This window comes from Nicotiana tomentosiformis, chromosome 12 (assembly GCF_000390325.3).
Source record: "Nicotiana tomentosiformis chromosome 12, ASM39032v3, whole genome shotgun sequence".
NCBI classification, from domain to species: domain Eukaryota; kingdom Viridiplantae; phylum Streptophyta; class Magnoliopsida; order Solanales; family Solanaceae; genus Nicotiana; species Nicotiana tomentosiformis.
In genome coordinates this window covers 94,562,458-94,578,890 of record NC_090823.1, presented here as the reverse complement: position 1 = coordinate 94,578,890, position 16,433 = coordinate 94,562,458, and the positions used below count along the sequence as shown (strand labels likewise).

At 36.3% G+C, this 16,433-nt stretch overlaps 2 protein-coding genes across 2 annotated transcripts; one reads left to right on the top strand and one right to left on the bottom strand.

The window, feature by feature from the left end:
• Positions 1-558: 558 nt before the first annotated feature.
• Positions 559-11,376, bottom strand: LOC138903058 (uncharacterized). Its single transcript, XM_070190972.1, has 3 exons — positions 10,917-11,376; positions 6,369-6,731; positions 559-635 (listed from the first exon to the last, which is right to left on the bottom strand). Exons 1-3 carry the CDS (start codon positions 11,374-11,376, stop codon positions 559-561), a joined length of 900 nt encoding a protein of 299 aa, XP_070047073.1.
• A 2,166-nt stretch (positions 11,377-13,542) lies between these two features.
• On the top strand, positions 13,543-15,944 carry LOC104092599 (uncharacterized). Its single transcript, XM_009598234.4, has 3 exons — positions 13,543-13,791; positions 15,198-15,259; positions 15,566-15,944. The coding sequence occupies exons 1-3, from the start codon at positions 13,713-13,715 to the stop codon at positions 15,737-15,739; spliced, it is 315 nt and encodes a 104-aa protein (XP_009596529.1). The 5' UTR covers positions 13,543-13,712; the 3' UTR covers positions 15,740-15,944.
• Positions 15,945-16,433: the final 489 nt, after the last annotated feature.

Sequence of the window (16,433 nt, the reverse complement as noted above, 5' to 3'; positions counted from 1 at the left end):
ATTTTCCATTAGGGTCTTGAGTGGGTGCCGAGTAAGTATTTCTTAATTTCCATGGTCGGGTAACCGTGGGAAGGAGCATCTTCCATCTATTCGGATGATACCGGTGGAGAGGTGGCAGCTGGTGTAGAAGTAGAAACGGTTGTTATCAGCTCAGAAGTTAGTGGTGGAGGAAGGTCAGGGCTTGAACTCCTTTGACCGTAGGCATTGACAGGAGCCCAAAAATGGGAATCGTCATTTTAACCCAAATTCATTTCCTTAAAGAATCTCTAAACTTCCCCCAGTGGTGGTATTCGAAGCTCTCTCGGTTAAGCATCCGGTTGAGTTGATGAAGGTATTTTTCTTTTCTGAAGGGCAACCACTTCATCATCGGTCTCTTCGTCATCGAGGATCACTATGGCTGGTCCGGTTGGTGTTCTTTTCAATTTCTTCTCCCGAGTCCCAGCCGAAGAGGTACATTTTCTCTTTGGTTTCTTATTTTTTGGGCTGGGGACTCCATGAAGAGGCGCCTTCACCGGAAGTAAGAGTAGATTCACGCGCTCTCCTCCGGTTAAGGGCACTTTATAACACCTGTTGAGCTTCCTCCAGGTCATCTAGAGCCTTGATGTCGGGGCAAATAACGGATCCCTTCGGAAGTCCTGTGTGGTGCAAAAAAAAAGTTAACAAATTGTTTATAAGTTATATTGAAAGATTGAAAGAAGGAAGAAAGAACTTTTGTTTACTATAATTTTTGGTTTTCCACCCATAGATGGGAGCCATTTCTTTTCACTTTTGGGATTCCGGCATAGTAATGTCCAAACTTTTATGTATCCATTGGGCCAGGTTCTGAACCAGTGGTGGTTCCGAATGAGCAACTAAAATAAGGAAAATGCAAAGTTAACAAATGAGGAAATTCTTTTTCAAACATGGAAAGGAAAAATATCGGAAGACTTATAAAGAAGATTCCCTGATTCAGGAAAAGAAGGTGTTGTGGTCGGGAGGATGTCCCTAGTGGCAATAACAACGAACTGTTCAATCTATTCACGGTCGTTATCATCGTCAACGTTGGTAAGGAGGACATGATGACCGCATTTGCTAAGTTTTAGCACGCCCTCACGGAAGACCTTTAGGGAGTAAAGATTCATCATGTGAGTAAGAGTTAGGATTTTTTCGGTCTCAGAGCACAATTGGTGGAGGCAGGCCATTGTACGTCAAACTGACGGGCCTGCTTGTGCCAAACATATTTGGTACCGGTGGCAAAATTCAAAATTATTAGGTCGATTTCTTTACCCACTTTCAAAGTGAAAGAGTGTGTATAAACATACACGAACCCTGGTTTGGAGAAGGTGACCCTTTATACTTCATTAGGGGCGAAGATTTCAATATTGTTCCATTCACAGTCTTCCTTCACAATAGGGATGGTAGAAAGACGAATGGAAGAAGGGTATCTTCGAACGGGTCAGTGTCTGTCACTTTTGGGATTAATGAGTTCTTTTTGTTCTTGAAGGTAAGATTTAGTGTTAAGATGAAGGGGTATGCTGGAGTTCACGGTAGGAGGTTTAGACTCGACACCAACCTCATTTGTTTTGTTATTTTTTGGGCCTCCACCAAAGAGAAGGCCAGAGTTTCCGAGGGCAGAAATGTTAGAAGACATGATGGTAAGAAATTTATGAAGAAAGCTTTTATTGCGAAAGTTGAATTTTGCAAGTAGGGTTCTAAAATAAATCGAAGAAGAAGAAGTTGTAACGGTAGAAAGTAAAAATGATGAGTAGTGGAGAAGTTTATAGACGGCAAAATCATAGTCATGATTACTTCAAAAGCTGACGAAATTATTTACCAAATCGTGGGGTAACACGTGTTTGGGTCATTAAATGCGAAGAGACGTGCATCCTTTCAAGTGTCAGAAACTGTTTCCCGCTAAGGAAAGAGGGTTTTATCTACTTCTCGGTAACACTAAAGTATTACCACCGAAAAGTAAGGGGACTATCTGTATGCGGTAAAATTGATTAGTGACAGTTGGACGAATGAGGAGATGACACGTGGAGCTGAAGACAGGTAAAATGTGAGTCTGCAAGTAGTTAATACCGGTTGGAGGCATGCGATCGGTGCCTGATAAATTTCGAAGGCAGGGTAACCAATAATAAATATTTGAAGAACTGATATCGGATAACATTCAATGAACAACCGTTATAGAGAATATCTGTATTTATACCCAACCGTTATGCAGTCACCAGTGTCAGTTTTATTCTCATTCAAGAGGAGTTTGATTTAGGGATCTTGTCTCCTAAAATAAAGCTATAAATATGAGTATTGATATCTATTGTAGGATACGAAATATTCTGTATACAAAAGTTTGAATCAACTCTCATTATATAACACTATTCTTTGACTTTATTACTAATATTGTTCTCGCTTCTGCTTCCAGAGAGGCTAATTAAGTTCATAGCCGGGCTTGTATTTCCTTTAAGTTTATTTTATAATCTTATTTATGTTCTTGTTGATTTCATATTTTTGGATCAAACTAATTCAAGTGTTTATAAATCACATTATAAATTTAACTGTACCGTGATCACGCCCAACTATGCCTTATAAAAAGGACTAAGCGGTCGTTGCAAATATAATCCGGTTTACAAGTCCGGAGTTGAATCCCACAGAGAACTAAGACTTAGCTACAGCTGTTTAATATTTCTAAGAAATACAAGTCCAAATAATTTCCTAATTATAGAGATTATAATATTTATTTCTAACTAATTAACTAACAACTATTATAAAGCAGTAAAATTATCAACTAACAAAGATAAAATTTGAGACGAGACTAAGGAGGTCTAGAGTTATGATTATCCCAATTGTCGGAATCCTTCCCGCTATGCCTTCTATAATTTCGCCTAAGTATTTTCTACCAATTGTGAGTACTTCGGGTATCATAATTCTCTTCCGAAAAACTACCACAATTTACTAGACATATTCTTCCGAACTACGCTAGCTGGCACTAGTTTACTGCTCACTAAGATCGCACCAAGGTTTCGTTATTCCTAATCCCACCTTTAAATCCTTCGTATTGATTCCTCACATACGTCAGGAGTGATGTTGTTCAACAACTACCTAAATATGTATCCTTTTTCAAGAAATACATATTAAATAGGCACAATCAATTGATGGCCATTCAATCAACAATAATAAATACATAGTTGAATAAGTAGAGAAATCCAACGACTCAATTATATAGAAACATAACAAGAATTTATCCTACAAAAGGTTCTATCAAAACTCTAGATAACAAATTAGCTATTCATAATAGTATGCAAAACTATTATACTAGAATTCATAACCAACAATGGAAATAGGAAGAAGGAAGTGAAAAACTCATAGAAGAATTCCCCGCCTTGCTCCTAGTGTGTTCTTGCCTCCTTTGGTCAAATCCCCTTTCAAAATGGTGTTTAAAGACTATTTATATGTGTAGGGAAAAAATCTAGACGAAATAACCAAGTCCAAAACCAAATAGTTGACAAAATAGGCCTGAAATCCGGAACACCCTCGCGATAGACCGCGCGTCGCGAGGCAAAATGCGCGGAGAACCTCGCTGCACCCCTCGCGTCGTGAGGCAAAACTCCAGGAAATGGTCTCGCTTCGCCTGCTCTAACGCGAGCTTATACCCTGGGGTCGCCTGCTGCTGCTTCATTTACCAATTTGCTGCCTAACTTCTGCATTTCACGTTTTCCCTTCTTTTCCTTTCTTTGCATTTGCTTATTTTCTCTTCCTTTATTTGTTAACTTTAATCCTTATATATTTCATAATTAAATAATCATAAATATATTCTTGTAATGTATAAAATACACATAAAATCTTTAGTTGCTCCCAATTTCATTTCCAACGTACTTACATATAAAATAAACTCAATTAAGCACACATTTAATACAAATTAGCATTAAAGCACCTAAATGTAAGGTAAGTAATGCACTAAAATTATATAATTATAGCCAAATATCTCTACCCCACACTTAAACGTTGCTCGTCCTCGAGTCAACTAACAATTCACACTATCCTTGAGCACTTTGTTTTTACACAATTGAGGCAGACTACACCAATGACCATGGTTAATTGCACCAATTCAACTTTAGCATATGTAATCACATACACTTCCCTTTTCTTATACCATACTTCACAAATATTCAAAATAAAGACAACATGCTCATAACAATCCTAGCCTCAAAAATCGGCTCAAAAGTCACAATGCACTCATGGCTTGAACACCCAATATCATTTAGAGAAGTCTAATAACGTCACCTATCCCTCGCGAAATCATGTGCCCTCACAACAAGAACAAATGAGTAAATTGAATCCACACATTCGAATCAAATGCTCAAATATATTTTAAAGATTCAGATAAATTAAATAAATTCCCCACTCTCACAAAGAAGTCACATGCATGCAAAAAGTACCATAGGCTTGCCCATTATGTAAACCTCCACTAATGTAGGCTTGCTCAATCTAAAATCAGTTAGGACTTTTTCATAGTTGTAACGTGGGCTAAGGGAATGTTAAGATATATGTTGGATTAGTGGTTCATCCTCCCAAGCACTTTAACACATCACATAATAACTTTAAGCGCAAATTCCTTAATCCACTTCAATTTCACAAACAAGATCACACCCAAAAAATATTCCCTCTTTCTTTAAGCACTACTTTACTTTATATCCTACTAGCAAGAACAAGACAATAATTTATTCATCTATATTTTTCCTTCTTTTCTTCTCTTTTCTTTTCTACTCTTGTTTTTCCTTTTTCAGTTTCCGCTAGTGGTGTATTACTTTAAAAAAATAAGTGCACCATTCTTTCTTTAATTGGTTCCATTCGAAAGCCACCCCACACTTAGTCCTTACTTCTTCTAGCGCTCATTTCACAATTAAAGTGCTTTAAGAGGTAAAAAGATCAAAATAATAAAAATTTAGAACAAAGGGGTATATGATTGTAATGTGGTTGCCAAATAAAAGTCTATAAGCTCAAAAGGATTGACTATGGATAATTTTTATTCGTGGTAAGCATTAAGTTCAAAAGAATCAAATAAAGCCTAAAATCATTTTTCAAATCGAGCAAAACCTAAAATTTCGCTTCAACTCACATGCCGGGAAAGTTCTAGACTCTAATGCAATGACACGGACTATACAATTTCTCACCACACATGGCACATGACTCATTAAGTACGGTTCCATTCCGATTCTTAAATAATTATAAGTATTCACGGAGCCACAAAATATTAAGTATTAAGCACAAAGTGAATACGAGCCAAGAAAATGAGACATAGGCATTAATAGACCTGCTATCCGACTCAATAAGGCATCATAAGCAGTTTCAAGCTATAGGGAAGGTAATACACATGCTAGAGCCTAAATATGCTACTATCAAACAAGTCAAAAAGCGCCTAGGAATTTCATCTTCCTTCTTTTATTCTCTAAATCCTATTCTACTCTAAAAATAAAAAACTATGACCCGGTTCAAACTACATCCCATGAAAAAGAACCGAGGCACAAAGAAAAATCACGGGGGATTATTACGCTACCTACAACAAAATTCTTTTTTTTAGACTTAAATACCTCAAGAAAGTTGTCTAGGAGATCCATCGTCGGGAAAAGTTCAATCTTTTCTATTTTTTGATTTTTTTTTAATGAATTAAACTAACACAACTAAAATAGCATAGAAAGTCACCCAGACAATCTCCTCACCCCACACTTAAAATTGTGTATTGTCCCCAATGCACACTCATAAATATAAGAGGTTAACAGAAACTCCCTGGTAGGCCAAAGACCCAAGCACTAGCAGCTCATGGGGTACTCAGACTTCTCTCAGGCTTGGTCCTTCGTGCGGGTACCTCACACTTAGTTTCAACCATCTGGTTTGCTGTTGCATCCTTCCAATGGATTTGCTTTCCATGCTCCTAGAAAATTAAAAATCGACACTACAAGAATAATACAATAATAAATAAAATAATAATAATAATAATAAAAAAAGTTGGGTTGCATCCCAACAAGCGCTTGATTTAACGTCGCGGCACGACATGAACTACTTTTTGCCTCCACCCCGAGCTTGTGAATTGAACCCCAAGTTTTGATAAGCGTATGATTATGCTCCTGGGGTGGTGGAACGAATCTAACTGGCCCAAGAAAACAATGTAGTATTATGCACTTCTTGGCCTTTTAGATGAGGTGTGTAATTTCGACTTTCTGGCAAGAAGAATTCCAGAATGTAGGCACCTTGTTCCTCATTCCTTGACTCCTCAAGTGGCTCGAATGACTCTATTTCTATATCATCATCCAAACACAATGTGGAAAAATGCTTGGAGTGTGGACCAATGCGCTCAACTACATGAACATTGGGACTGTCTACACCCTCAATACCAATGACACTAGAGTCAACTAAATATGTATCCTCAATATCCTTGGTTGACTCTAGTATCTTTTCTACAACAACGACATCTTCAACATCTAATTGGATAGATTGTTGGTGTTCTACTTTGACCTCCTCCATTAGAACCTCAATTTCGTTATCTAATGCATGCTTCTCTTGGCTACTATCCACAATATTAGCTTGTTGAGCATTACATGCTTCAACTAGTTGACTCACTTGTGCCTCCAGGTTGCGAATAGCAGTATCTTGCCTTTGTATGTGCAGTTGTTTCTCATTATTTTGTTCCACAAGGCACTTTAGCATATCCTTGATCTCTTTCAGGTCATCATCCCTGGGTTCTTTGTTCCTATAAACTTCACAAGAAAATGACGAACCATCAAAGTAAGGGGTTAGGGGAGGATAAGACATATAAACACGACCATGAAAGTGACCATCTTGACCACCACACATATCACACACATTCCACACATAAGATTGAATTGGTGCACAAAATTCGCTCTCGAAAATATTTTAATAATTTTGCAATTGGTGGTTTTCTCCACAATATGCATAAAGATCAATAGTAGAATTACCAACACCTAAACTCCCAAAATTTCAAGATGTCATGTTTCTCAAATCAACAAGTAGAATAAAATAAAATAAAATAAAGTTCAAACTTAAAACCTACACCTACAGCTATACCGTTAGTTCCCCGGAAACGGCACCAAAATTTGATCACGCCCAACTATGCCTTATAAAAAGGACTAAGCGGTCGTTGCAAATATAATTCGATTTACAAGTCCGGAGTCGAATCCCACAGAGAACTAAGGCTTAGGTACAGCTGTTCAATATTGCTAAGAAACACAAGTCCAAACAATTTCCTAATTATAGAGATTATAATATTTATTTCTAACTAATTTACTAACAACTATTATAAAGCAGTAAAATTATCAACTAACAAGGATGAAATTTGAGACAAGACTAAGGAGGTCTAGAGTTATGATTTTTTCAATTGTCGGAATCCTTCCCGCCATGCCTTCTATAATTTCACCTAAGTATTTTCTACCAATTGTGAGTACTTCGAGTGTCATAATTCTCTTCCGAAAAACTACCACAATTTGCTAGACATATTCTTCCGAACTACGCTAGCTGGCACTAGTTTACTGCTCACTAAGATCGCACCAAGGTTTCGTTATTCCTAATCCCATCTTTAAACCCTTCGTATTGATTCCTCACATACATCAGGAGTGATGTTGTTCAACAACTATCTAAATATATACCCTTTTCCAAGCAATACATACTAAATAGGCACAGTCAATTGATGACCATTCAATCAATAACAATAAACACGTAGTTGAACAAGTAGAGAAATCCAACGACTCAATTATATAGAAACATAACGAGAATTTATCTACAAAAGGTTCTATCAAAACTCTAGATAACAAATTAGCTATTCATAATAGTATGCAAAACTACAATACTAGAATTTATAACCAATAATGTAAATAGGAAGAAGGAAGTGAAACACTCGTAGAAGAATTCCCCGCCTTGCTCCTAGTGTGTTCTTGCCTCCTTAGGTCAAATCCCCTCTCAAAATGGTGTTTAATGACTATTTATATGTGTAGAGAAAAACCTAGATGAAATAACCAAGTCCAAAATCAAATAGTTGACAAAATAGGCCTGAAACCCGGAACACCCTCGCGATAGACCGCGCGTCGCGAGGCAAAACGCGCGGTGAACCTCGCTGCACCCCTCGAGTCGCGAGGCAAAACTCCAGGAAATGGTCTCGCTTCGCCTGCTCTAACGCGAGCTTATACCCTCGCGTCGCCTGCTGCTGCTTCATTTACCAATTTGCTGCCTAACATCTGCATTTCACGTTTTCTTTTCCTTTCTTTGCATTTGTTTATTTTCTCTTCCTTTATTTGTTAACTTTAATCCTTATATATTCCATAATTAAATAATCATAAATATATTTCTGTAATATATAAAATACACATAAAATTTTTAGTTGCTCCCAATTTATTTCCAACGTACCTACATATAAAATAAACCCAATTAAACACACATATAATACAATTTACCATTAAAGCACCTAAATGTAAGGTAAGTAATGCACTAAAATTATATAATTATAGCCAAACATCACTACCCCACACTTAAACGTTGCTCGTCCTCGAGTCAACTAACAATTCACACTATCCTTGAGCACTTTGTTTTTACACAATTGATGCAGACTACACCAATGACCATGGTTAATTGCAACAATTCAACTTTAGCATATGTAATCACATACACTTCCCTTTTCTTATACCATACTTCACAAATATTCACAACAAAGACAGCATGCTCATAACAATCCTAGCCTCAAAAACCGACTCAAAAGTCATAATGCACTCATGGCTTGAACACCCAACATCATTGAGAGAAGTCTAATAACGTCACCTATCCCTCGCGAAATCATGTGCCCTCACAATAAGAACAAATGAATAAATTGAATCCACACATTCGAATCAAATGCTCAAATATATTTTAAGGATTCAGATAAATTAAATAAATTCCCCACTCTCACAAAGAAGTCACATGCATGCACAAAGTACCATAGGTTTGCCCATTATGTAAACCTCCACTAATGTAGGCTTGCTCAATCTAAAATCATTTAGGACTTTTTCATAGTTGTAACGTGGGCTAAGGGAATGTTAAGATATATGTTGGATTAGTGGTTCATCCTCCCAAGCACTTTAACACATCACATAATAACTTTAAGCGCAAATTCCTCAATCCATTTCAATTTCACAAACAAGATCACACCCAAAAAATATTTCATCTTTCTTTAAGCACTACTTTACTTTATATCCTACTAGCAAGAACAAGACAATAATTTATTCATCTATATTTTTCCTTCTTTTCTTCTCTTTTCTTTTCTACTCTTGTTTTTCCTTTTTCAGTTTTCGCTAGTGGTGTATTACTTTAAAAAAATAAGTGCACCATTCTTTCTTTAATTGGTTCCACTCGAAAGCTACCCCACACTTAGCCCTTACTTCTTCTAGCGCTCATTTCACAATTAAAGTGCTTTAAGAGGTAAAAAGATCAAAATAATAAAAATTTAGAACAAAGGGGTATATGATTGTAATGTGGTTGCCAGATAAAAGTCTATAAGCTCAAAAGGGTTGACTATGGATAATTTTTATTCGTGGTAAGCGTTAAGTTCAAAAGAATCAAATAAAGCCTAAAATCATTTTTTAAATCAGGCAAAACCTAAAATTTCGCTTCAACTCACATGCCGGGCAAGTTCTAGACTCTAATGCAATAACACGGACTATACAATTTCTCACCACATATGGCACATGACTCATTAAGGACGGTTCCATTCCGATTCTTAAATAATTGCAAGTGTTCACGGAGCCACAAAATATTAAGCATTAAGCACAAAGTGAATACGAGCCAAGAAAATGAGACATATGCATCAATAGACATGCTATCCGACTCAATAAGGCATCATAAGTAATTTCAAACTATAGGGAAGGTAATACACATGCTAGAGCCTAAATATTCTACTATCAAACAAGTTAAAAAGCGCCTAGGAATTTCATCTTCCTTCTTTTATTCCCTAAATCCTATTCTACTCTAAAAATAAAAAACTATGACCCGATTCAAACTACATCCCATGGAAAAGAACCGAGGCACAAAGAAAAATCACGGGGGATTATTACAGTACCTACAATGAAAATCTTTTTTTTTAGACTTAAATACCTCAAGAAAGCTGTCTAGGAGATCCATCATCGGGAAAAGTCCAATCTTTTCTATTTTTCGAATTCTTTTAATGAATTAAACTAACACAACTAAAATAACATAGAAAGTCACCCAGACAATCTCCTCACCCCACATTTAAAATTGTGTATTGTCCCCAATGCACACCCATAAATACAAGAGGTTAACAGAAACTCCCTGGTAGGCCAAAGACCCAAGCACTAGCAAATCATAGGGTAATCGGACTTCTCTCAGGCTTGGTCCTTCGTGCGGGTACCTCACACTTAGTTCCAACCATCTGGTTTGCTGTTGCATCTTTCCAATGGATATGCTTTTCATGCTCCTAGAAAATTAAAAATTGACACTACAAGAATAATACAATAATAAATAAAATAATGATAATAATAATAATAAAAAAATAAAGTTGGGTTGCGTTCCAATAAGCGCTTGATTTAACGTCGCGGCATGACATGAATCACTTTTTGCCTCCACCTCGAGCTTATGAATTGAACCCCAAGTTTTGATTCAAGCTTATGATTATGCTCCTGGGGTGGTGGAGCGAATCTAACTGGCCCAAGGAAACAATGTAGTATTATGCACTTCTTGGCCTTTTAGATGAGGTGTGTAATTCCGACTTTCTGGCAAGAAGAATTCCAGAATATAGGCACCTTGTTCCTCATTCCTTGACTCCTCAAGTGGCTCGAATGACTCTATTTCTATATCATCATCCAAACACAATGTGAAAAAATGCTTGGAGTGTGGACCAATGCGCTCAACTACATGAACATTGGGACTGTCTACACCCTCAATACCAATGACACTAGAGTCAACTAAATATGTATCCTCAATATCCTTGGTTGACTCTAGTATCTTTTCTACAACAACGACATCTTCAACATCTAATTGGATAGATTGTTGGTGTTCTACTTTGACCTCCTCCATTAGAACCTCAATTTCGTTATCTAATGCATGCTTCTCTTGGCTACTATCCATAATATTAGCTTGTTGAGCATTACATGCTTCAACTATTTGACTCACTTGTGCCTCCAGGTTGCGAATAGCAGTATCTTGCCTTTGTATGTGCAGTTGTTTCTCATTATTTTGTTCCACAAGGCACTTTAGCATATCCTTGATCTCTTTCAGGTCATCATCCCTGGGTTCTTTGTTCCTATAAACTTCACAAGAAAACGACGAACCATCAAAGTAAGGGGTTAGGGGAGGATAAGACATATAAACACGACCATAAAAGTGACCATCTTGACTACCACACATATCACACACATTCCACACATAAGATTAAATTGGTGCACAAAATTCGCTCTCGAAAATATTTTGATAATTTTGCAATGGGTGGTTTTCTCCACAATATGCATAAAGATCAATAGTAAAATTACCAACACCTAAACTCCCAGAATTCCAAGATGTCATGTTTCTCAAATCAACAAGTAGAATAAAATAAAACAAAATAAAGTTCAAACTTGAAACCTACACCTACAGCTATACCGTTAGTTCCCCGGCAACGGCACCAAAATTTGATCACGCCCAACTATGCCTTATAAAAAGGACTAAGCGGTCGTTGCAAATATAATTCGATTTACAAGTCCGGAGTCGAATCCCAAAGAGAACTAAGGCTTAGCTACAGCTGTTCAATATTGCTAAGAAACACAAGTCCAAACAATTTCCTAATTATAGAGATTATAATATTTATTTCTAACTAATTTACTAACAACTATTATAAAGCAGTAAAATTATCAACTAACAAGGATGAAATTTGAGACAAGACTAAGGAGGTCTAGAGTTATGATTTTTTCAATTGTCGGAATCCTTCCCGCCATGCCTTCTATAATTTCACCTAAGTATTTTCTATCAATTATGAGTACTTCGGGTGTCATAATTCTCTTCCGAAAAACTACCACAATTTGCTAGACATATTCTTCCGAACTACGCTAGCTGGCACTAGTTTACTGCTCACTAAGATCGCACCAAGGTTTCGTTATTCCTAATCCCACCTTTAAACCCTTCGTATTGATTCCTCACATACATCAGGAGTGATGTTGTTCAACAACTATCTAAATATATACCATTTTCCAAGCAATACATACTAAATAGGCACAGTCAATTGATGACCATTCAATTAATAACAATAAACACGTAGTTGAACAAGTAGAGAAATCCAACGACTCAATTATATAGAAACATAACGAGAATTTATCCTACAAAAGGTTCTATCAAAACTCTAGATAACAAATTAGCTATTCATAATAGTATGCAAAACTACAATACTAGAATTCATAACCAATAGTGGAAATAGGAAGAAGGAAGTGAAAAACTCGTAGAAGAATTCTCCGCCTTGCTCGTAGTGTGTTCTTGCCTCCTTAGGTCAAATACCCTCTCAAAATGATGTTTAATGACTATTTATATGTGTAGAGAAAAACCTAGACGAAATAACCAAGTCCAAAACTAAATAGTTGACAAAATAGGCCTGAAACCAGGAATACCCTCGCGATAGACCGCGCGTCGCGAGGCAAAACGCGCGGTGAACCTCGCTGCACCCCTCGCGTCGCGAGGCAAAACTCCCGGAAATGGTCTCGCTTCGCCTGCTCTAACGCGAGCTTATACCCTCGCGTCGCCTGCTGCTGCTTCATTTACCAATTTGTGCCTAACTTCTGCATTTCACGTTTTCTCTTCTTTTCCTTTCTTTTCAATTCTTTGCATTTGTTTATTTTCTCTTCCTTTATTTGTTAACTTTAATCCTTATATATTCCATAATTAAATAATCATAAATTCATTCTTATAATGTATAAAATACACATAAAATTTTTAGTTGCTCCCAATTTATTTCCAACGTACCTACATATAAAATAAGCCCAATTAAACACACATATAATACAATTTACCATTAAAGCACCTAAATGTAAGGTAAGTAATGCACTAAAATTATATAATTATAGCCAAATATCATAACGTTTTACGGGTAAACAGTTACAGAGAGGTTTGACTATATTAATGAAATTTATACCATATATATTTTAGAATTTACACTCTCAATTTCCAATTTAGAATTCGTGACATTTAAATTCTAAATCCGGTATTAATTCTTTTTTATCATAATATTCCCACATGTTACAACTTACAAGAAGCCAAAAAGCTCTCTTTTGCGGTGATCGGGAAACCAATGTTCTAAGATGAAAGGCTGCAAAGGCTCGTTTTCCACCATGTTAAGCATTCAATTGGCTTCATTCCCCACTGTTTCTGCAACTCAAAAACAAAACTACTCTAACAAAGTGCATTAATAACTCTCTTTCATTTACTGTCCCCTATACACATTGCATTGTTACTACAATGCCACCCCACATTATCTTCTCCATGACTCATCCTCACTATATCATTTCTTTATTATTCTAATGCTTCTCTTTATTATATACTCCAACATGGGCTTGAATGAGTCATTGTTCTTCTTCTTTTTCATCTACGAAAGGCGGGTTCTGAACAAACGTTTCAAATGGGTTGATTTTATTCAAAAACTTCACTTTTCTTGAAAAGGGTGTGAAGAAAAAAATCAAATATCAATCTTACTTTGTCAGTTGGTGAATATTTGTACTTGCAGTATGAAGGCTTTTGGTTTCTTTGTTCTGTTCTTGGTGATGGGGACAGCTTTTGTGTCCTTTAATTGCTTCAGCACTGGAGGTACCTCTTATTTTGGCCTTGGACTCATGCTATTTTTTCTGTGACATTGAATTTTTCCATTATTGAACTTAAGTTCTTATAATATGCTTTAGTTTGTTACTTCAGTTTATTCAATTCCTTTTGTATTGTGTAATTGTAAAAGATGGAAACATGTAAGGGCTAGTCTTACTTAAAGAACCCCTTAAAGAGAAATTATTGAGTATTTGAAAGAATGGTTCCTTATAGAGTGAACTTATACAGAGGTTTGATATAACCGACCCAAACTAGTTTCAGACTGAGGAATAGTTGATTGATTGACTTGTCGGAGAATTTTATTAATCTAACGAAGGATTTTTTCTCAAATGGAGGGATTTGAAAGTATTTTCACCGGTAGTTTATATTTTAACTTCATTTTCCCTACCTTTGAGATATAATCAAACTTTCACTCATTTGTAGTTGGTATCACCTGGGAATAATCCCTTATATAGCTTATGATTGTTCACCCTGTCACCACTACTCGTCCGTGCAAATTAACCTTCTTGGTTGCTCTCCATAAAAGACTTTCACTCGCCAACAATTTATTCTACTTCTTTTCCTAAGTGGTTTTATATTCCTTATACTTCTAGTTCACTCTAATCTTTGACAAATGGATTGGACCACGAATGGTTCTCTCTTGTCACAAGTCTTGTACTATATATATATGATACACATAAAAGTGAACATATTTAAGCTAGAACTCCACAAACAAAAGTGATTGGTACTTTATACTATATGTTATTTGGTCCTGACATGACATTTGAAGTCTAAGGATTTGCTAAATGATCAGGTTGGGAAATATAACGCTAGAAATGACTTCTATACTCTATATATTCATTCGCTTTTAACGTTGTTTATTTATTAAAGTTCTTTGTATATTGCATCTCTCTTTTAGAATGTGTGCCTAAATTTGCTGAATGAGAAGGAAAAGAAGGTATATGAGTGGTTAATCTGAATAATGAATGTTGTAGAAACTTAAACTTTGTAATATATCTTTCTCTTTCCAAAAGATTCAATTGATTGAGGATCAGATTTGTTATCAATGGAAGCAGTAAACTAACAGTTACAGTTAGAAGAGAAGCCTGCCTATTTAATTCTTTCTGTGTTTATGCTTGCACGTGTTGAGGCATCTTACTGTTATTCAGCTACTTAAGTTATTCATCAAAGTTGTTATCCGAGGATTATTGACGAAGCCAATAGCAGTCCCTTTTGCGCTCAGCTTCTTCTCTGTGGTAAATTCATTTCAGTTTGTTAATATGCACTCTGCTGCTGTTAGAGGAATCATATGAGACATGTACCTAGCGAGATACTGAGGCTAAAACAACAGAATTAAGCGGATAGCTGTATTCACACAAGGGTATTGACTTAGCCTTCTCATAAATGAACCACAGGAATGTCCGTCAAATGGCAAAGTAATGATATGGTGATGACTATAAGAAGCAGAAAGCTGCAGGTACTTTCACTTGATCAACCATCTTTGGCTTGTTAGTTGTTTCATTGCAACCTAGTATAAGGTAAATGCAGAAATAGTGTTTACTCGTAACTATTCCAGTTGTGTTTGATGTATCACTAAAAGGATTTAACTTATAATCCACTAACATTGTAATGAAAATTTACACTATCAGTGCCGTTTAACCTACTATAGAAGATTACTTGCCATATTTTTCAGGTTACTAATTCCATTTTTATCGGTAGTCACCTGTATAAAAGTTAAATTCTTACTAAAAACATCTTTTTCTCCACTATTTCCCACTCTCAGGGCAATGGCTTCGGTCCAAGCAACTTAGATCTGGAAGATTATCGCCCGATAGATCCAGTTCCTAGCACAAAAGCTTCTATAAGACCAGGACCAGTTGAGCATGGTACTCCTCTTATGCCTTATATTCCCAAGCCTTCACCTCCTCCTATTAGCACCAATTATGGGCTCCCGTAAGCTCATCTTTATTCCACTTCCACTGATGTGCTACAAGTTGGGGAAAAAAAAAGAAGTTGGACGAATGTAGAAACTTCAAAGAAGCCTTGTCTCTACTATTTTGTGTTTTCCTTGTAAATTTTTTTGTCGAAACCTTGTATATTACTATGGCACGTTATTTATAATACGTATGCCTCTAGGCGATACTTGCAAAAATTATTAGATATTTCAGTTTTTGAATTACATAACTGGTGTAGTTCTTAGCTAGATATTGCAAGAGCAGTAGTGAATATTATGCCACTCCTTGCACCTATTTAGTGTGCAGTTATATGTTTCACGCCTACATGAAGTTTAATTATAGAGATGCCTCATTTTAAGCCATATGATTTGATAATCATGACACTTTATTTCTTCTTAAGAATGCATCCATGATTAACCAATGCCTCAAAGTCCCATCTAGTGTAGATAAGTCAATTATGGTTTACCTGACAGTTAGTCTTTTTGGCACTTAAGATATTGCTCTTCTTTTTTATTTTTTATTTTTAACCTTAAAGAACTTTATGTGACTTAAACTTGTTATTGGATAAGTTGGGTTAAATCTGTTTCCTAGTATGCTGGCTTTGTGGTGCCAAGTACACTCAGCACGGCAGGGTTCTGAATAAAAAATCGAAGGAAAGGGGAAGAAGCCCGAATTTCTCGTTGACTTTGAACTACT

What these genes read in the sequence shown, in the direction of transcription:
- LOC138903058 (XM_070190972.1), bottom strand. Translation starts at nt 11,376, where the DNA reads ATGTGTGGTAGTCAAGATGGTCACTTTTATGGTCGTGTTTATATGTCT. An exon ending in AGTTGACTCTAGTGTCATTG is followed by an intron (nt 6,732 to 10,916) that starts GTATTGAGGGTG and finishes TTTCTTGTGAAG; the next exon opens with TTTATAGGAACAAAGAACCC. An exon ending in AGTTGACTCTAGTGTCATTG is followed by an intron (nt 636 to 6,368) that starts GTATTGAGGGTG and finishes TGCACCACACAG; the next exon opens with GACTTCCGAAGGGATCCGTT.
- LOC104092599 (XM_009598234.4), top strand. Translation starts at nt 13,713, where the DNA reads ATGAAGGCTTTTGGTTTCTTTGTTCTGTTCTTGGTGATGGGGACAGCT. An exon ending in TAATTGCTTCAGCACTGGAG is followed by an intron (nt 13,792 to 15,197) that starts GTACCTCTTATT and finishes AATGAACCACAG; the next exon opens with GAATGTCCGTCAAATGGCAA. An exon ending in TAAGAAGCAGAAAGCTGCAG is followed by an intron (nt 15,260 to 15,565) that starts GTACTTTCACTT and finishes TCCCACTCTCAG; the next exon opens with GGCAATGGCTTCGGTCCAAG.